At 50.8% G+C, this 2425-nt stretch overlaps 1 protein-coding gene across 1 annotated transcript in view; it reads right to left on the reverse strand.

The window, feature by feature from the left end:
- Positions 1 to 1785, reverse strand: part of PRPS1 (phosphoribosyl pyrophosphate synthetase 1) — a 19005-nt gene extending 17220 nt beyond the window's left edge. The window contains exon 1 of the mRNA XM_059051345.2: positions 1501 to 1785. Within this exon, the coding sequence (XP_058907328.1) occupies positions 1501 to 1622 (122 nt within the window). The 5' untranslated portion in view covers positions 1623 to 1785. The remainder of the gene's footprint in view (positions 1 to 1500) is intronic.
- Positions 1786 to 2425: the final 640 nt, after the last annotated feature.

The raw sequence follows: 2425 nt of genomic DNA on the forward strand, positions 1-2425 counted from the left end.
CTGGTCCTGTTTTGTTTTATTACAGCCCATGAGTCATAATGCTGTGGTTAAAGCTAAAGACAGCAGCTCGGCTAGCCTTTCCACTAAGGTACTGCCTGGTTACAGATGGCATCAGTGTTTGCACTATCATTTGCATCACAACCAATGGTACAACGATCAAGCATCCAGAAGGAAGCTGTCCACTACAGATGAATGCTTTTATCAGCAGGGTCTACGAAGGATAGGGGGAGTTACACTTTGGTAAACAGTTTAAAGAAAGAAAAAAGGGAACAAAAGCATTGAGGAAAAAATGTTCAAAGCAATCTTCACTAATTTAACTGATTCATTAGGTTTGGTGTAAACTTTCCCCTTAATAGAGGACTGACTGTAAGACTGTGGGCACTGCTCTGATTTGATCAACAGGGTACCAACGAAACACAAAAAAACACCTAACAGAACCAGAAGATGCTATGCTTAGGTGGAAGGGGTATTGAAAGGATCAGGTGACCAAGCTATCTCTAAAATGGCCCCAAGGTGCAGGAGCCCGGTGGAAGTGGGGGGAAGGTGCAAATTTAATTAGCAAAGCAATGAAAACAATTCACTGCAATTCCCTATGCATTCCCGGCCTTCCACTCCATGACCTTTTCTTGATTATCTTAATATTCAGGGATAAAACTGTTTCCTAAATCCCCCGCACAACGTTAGAAGTGGGCAAGTTCAGGATAGACTTTGGTACTGAAAAATACGCTTTTGTATTGTCTGTACCAGTAGCTACACTTGGGAAGGTCAAGGATTCCAGAATTAAGGTTCCCTAAGATTTTCTGGATGGCTCAAACTGAGATGCTGGCAATCAGGATGCAGTTAATGCATCATTTTATCCGAGCGACTAGATTTAACTTAAGTATGGCTCCGAGTCTAAAGATGTGAAAAGCCAACGCTTGCCAATCGAAGGGAAGTCCTCAGTATTAATTTTGGCGCCCTCAGTACATAATGTCAAATTCCCTCAACAGGAAATCCGACCGACACCGTTTCGAATTGAAAAGCTACTTCTTAGACTCTAGGAGAAGCACTATGAGGGCCCAGTACGCAGTAGGACCTCCCAGGCAAGCTGGTCTAAGAGCTGAAGAGAACCCAATCTGGTCTGCATGGCTCGAACGCGAAGCGACAAAGCCACGTGTCCCCACTGCCGAGCCTAGGCGTCTTTTCCCTCTAGCCGCTCTAGGCAGCCACCATCCCCGCGTTGGGTCCTCCAGCCCTTGCCTTCAAACCCAGTAGCTTCGCCTCCTGCTCCATCTTGACTCCACCCAACCGCACGGTGAGAATGAACGTGACCCTCCCGCGAGAGGTAAAATAACGGAAACAGCCCGTGGGGCACGCTTGCCACAGAGCTGCCCCGTACCCCCCCAAAAGCTGGCCCTTCGGAACTCACGCGGTGGCCCCATCCCCCTACCCTCTGCTGCCCAAGTGTCGCCTGGCCGCCCCGGCAGGTGAGGCCGGTCGGGGTCCCAACTTCATCCTCACCAGGTCTCCTGGTTGCTGAATTTCTTAGTCACCACCTTGCCCAGCTCCAGGCCCAGGCGGTCGGCAATCTTCTGGGATAGGTCCTGGTGGGAGCTGCCGCTGAAGATTTTGATATTCGGCATCTTGGCCAACTACCCGAGGCACTCTCTGCTTAGTGATCGCTGCTGCTGCCGAGACCCGAACCGAGTCGGCCCAGAGACTCAGTACTAAGCACTTCGCATTGCTACTCCGCCATCTTACATTCCCGCCGGCGCGCGGCTCTAAATTGCCCAGCGCCGGGTAGGCGGAGTCAGCGGGGAAGTTTACACCCCGCCCTTTCCGATTAGCTGAGCGCCGGCGAGGGGCGGGTCCTTGTTGTAGTTCCGCCTACCGCCGGCTGTCTCAGGGATTGACTGGAGGCCCTGAAGGGGGCGAGGCTAAGGAATCGCCCCGCCCCCTGTAACGAGGCAGTCTGAGAGGGCTGACTGAAAAACGCTGAGATACGCGCGCTTGGCTGGGGGTGGAGGGATGCTGATGACGCGTAGGGCCAGATCTTTCCCGCAAGTCACGCTTTCTTTTTTTCCTTCAGCACCTGAAAGCAAGCCTGGCTCTGGTTTACAGTTTCTTTTAAAAATATCTGTTTATCAGGATGGCAGCCACAGTTCGTCTGAATGAAGGGGAGATTTCTGAACGTGATTTGAGTTTGCATGTTTCTGAACATGATTTTTGTCTTTTTGTAAGGATGGGACTGAATTAAAGCACGTTTGCATCACAGACAGACGCCCATAGCACAGGCTCATCCAAAGGGCAAACACGCAATTTCAGTGTCGCCTTTGCCTGGCAGACAGGTCCCAAGGGGAAAGTGACTGAGGTCAGGCTACCTGAGTCATCCAGGAACACTGGAAGAGAAGTCTCATTTTGTTTTCAGCGCTGGGACCAAGTATGT

Source organism: Kogia breviceps, chromosome X (assembly GCF_026419965.1).
Source record: "Kogia breviceps isolate mKogBre1 chromosome X, mKogBre1 haplotype 1, whole genome shotgun sequence".
NCBI lineage: Eukaryota > Metazoa > Chordata > Mammalia > Artiodactyla > Physeteridae > Kogia > Kogia breviceps.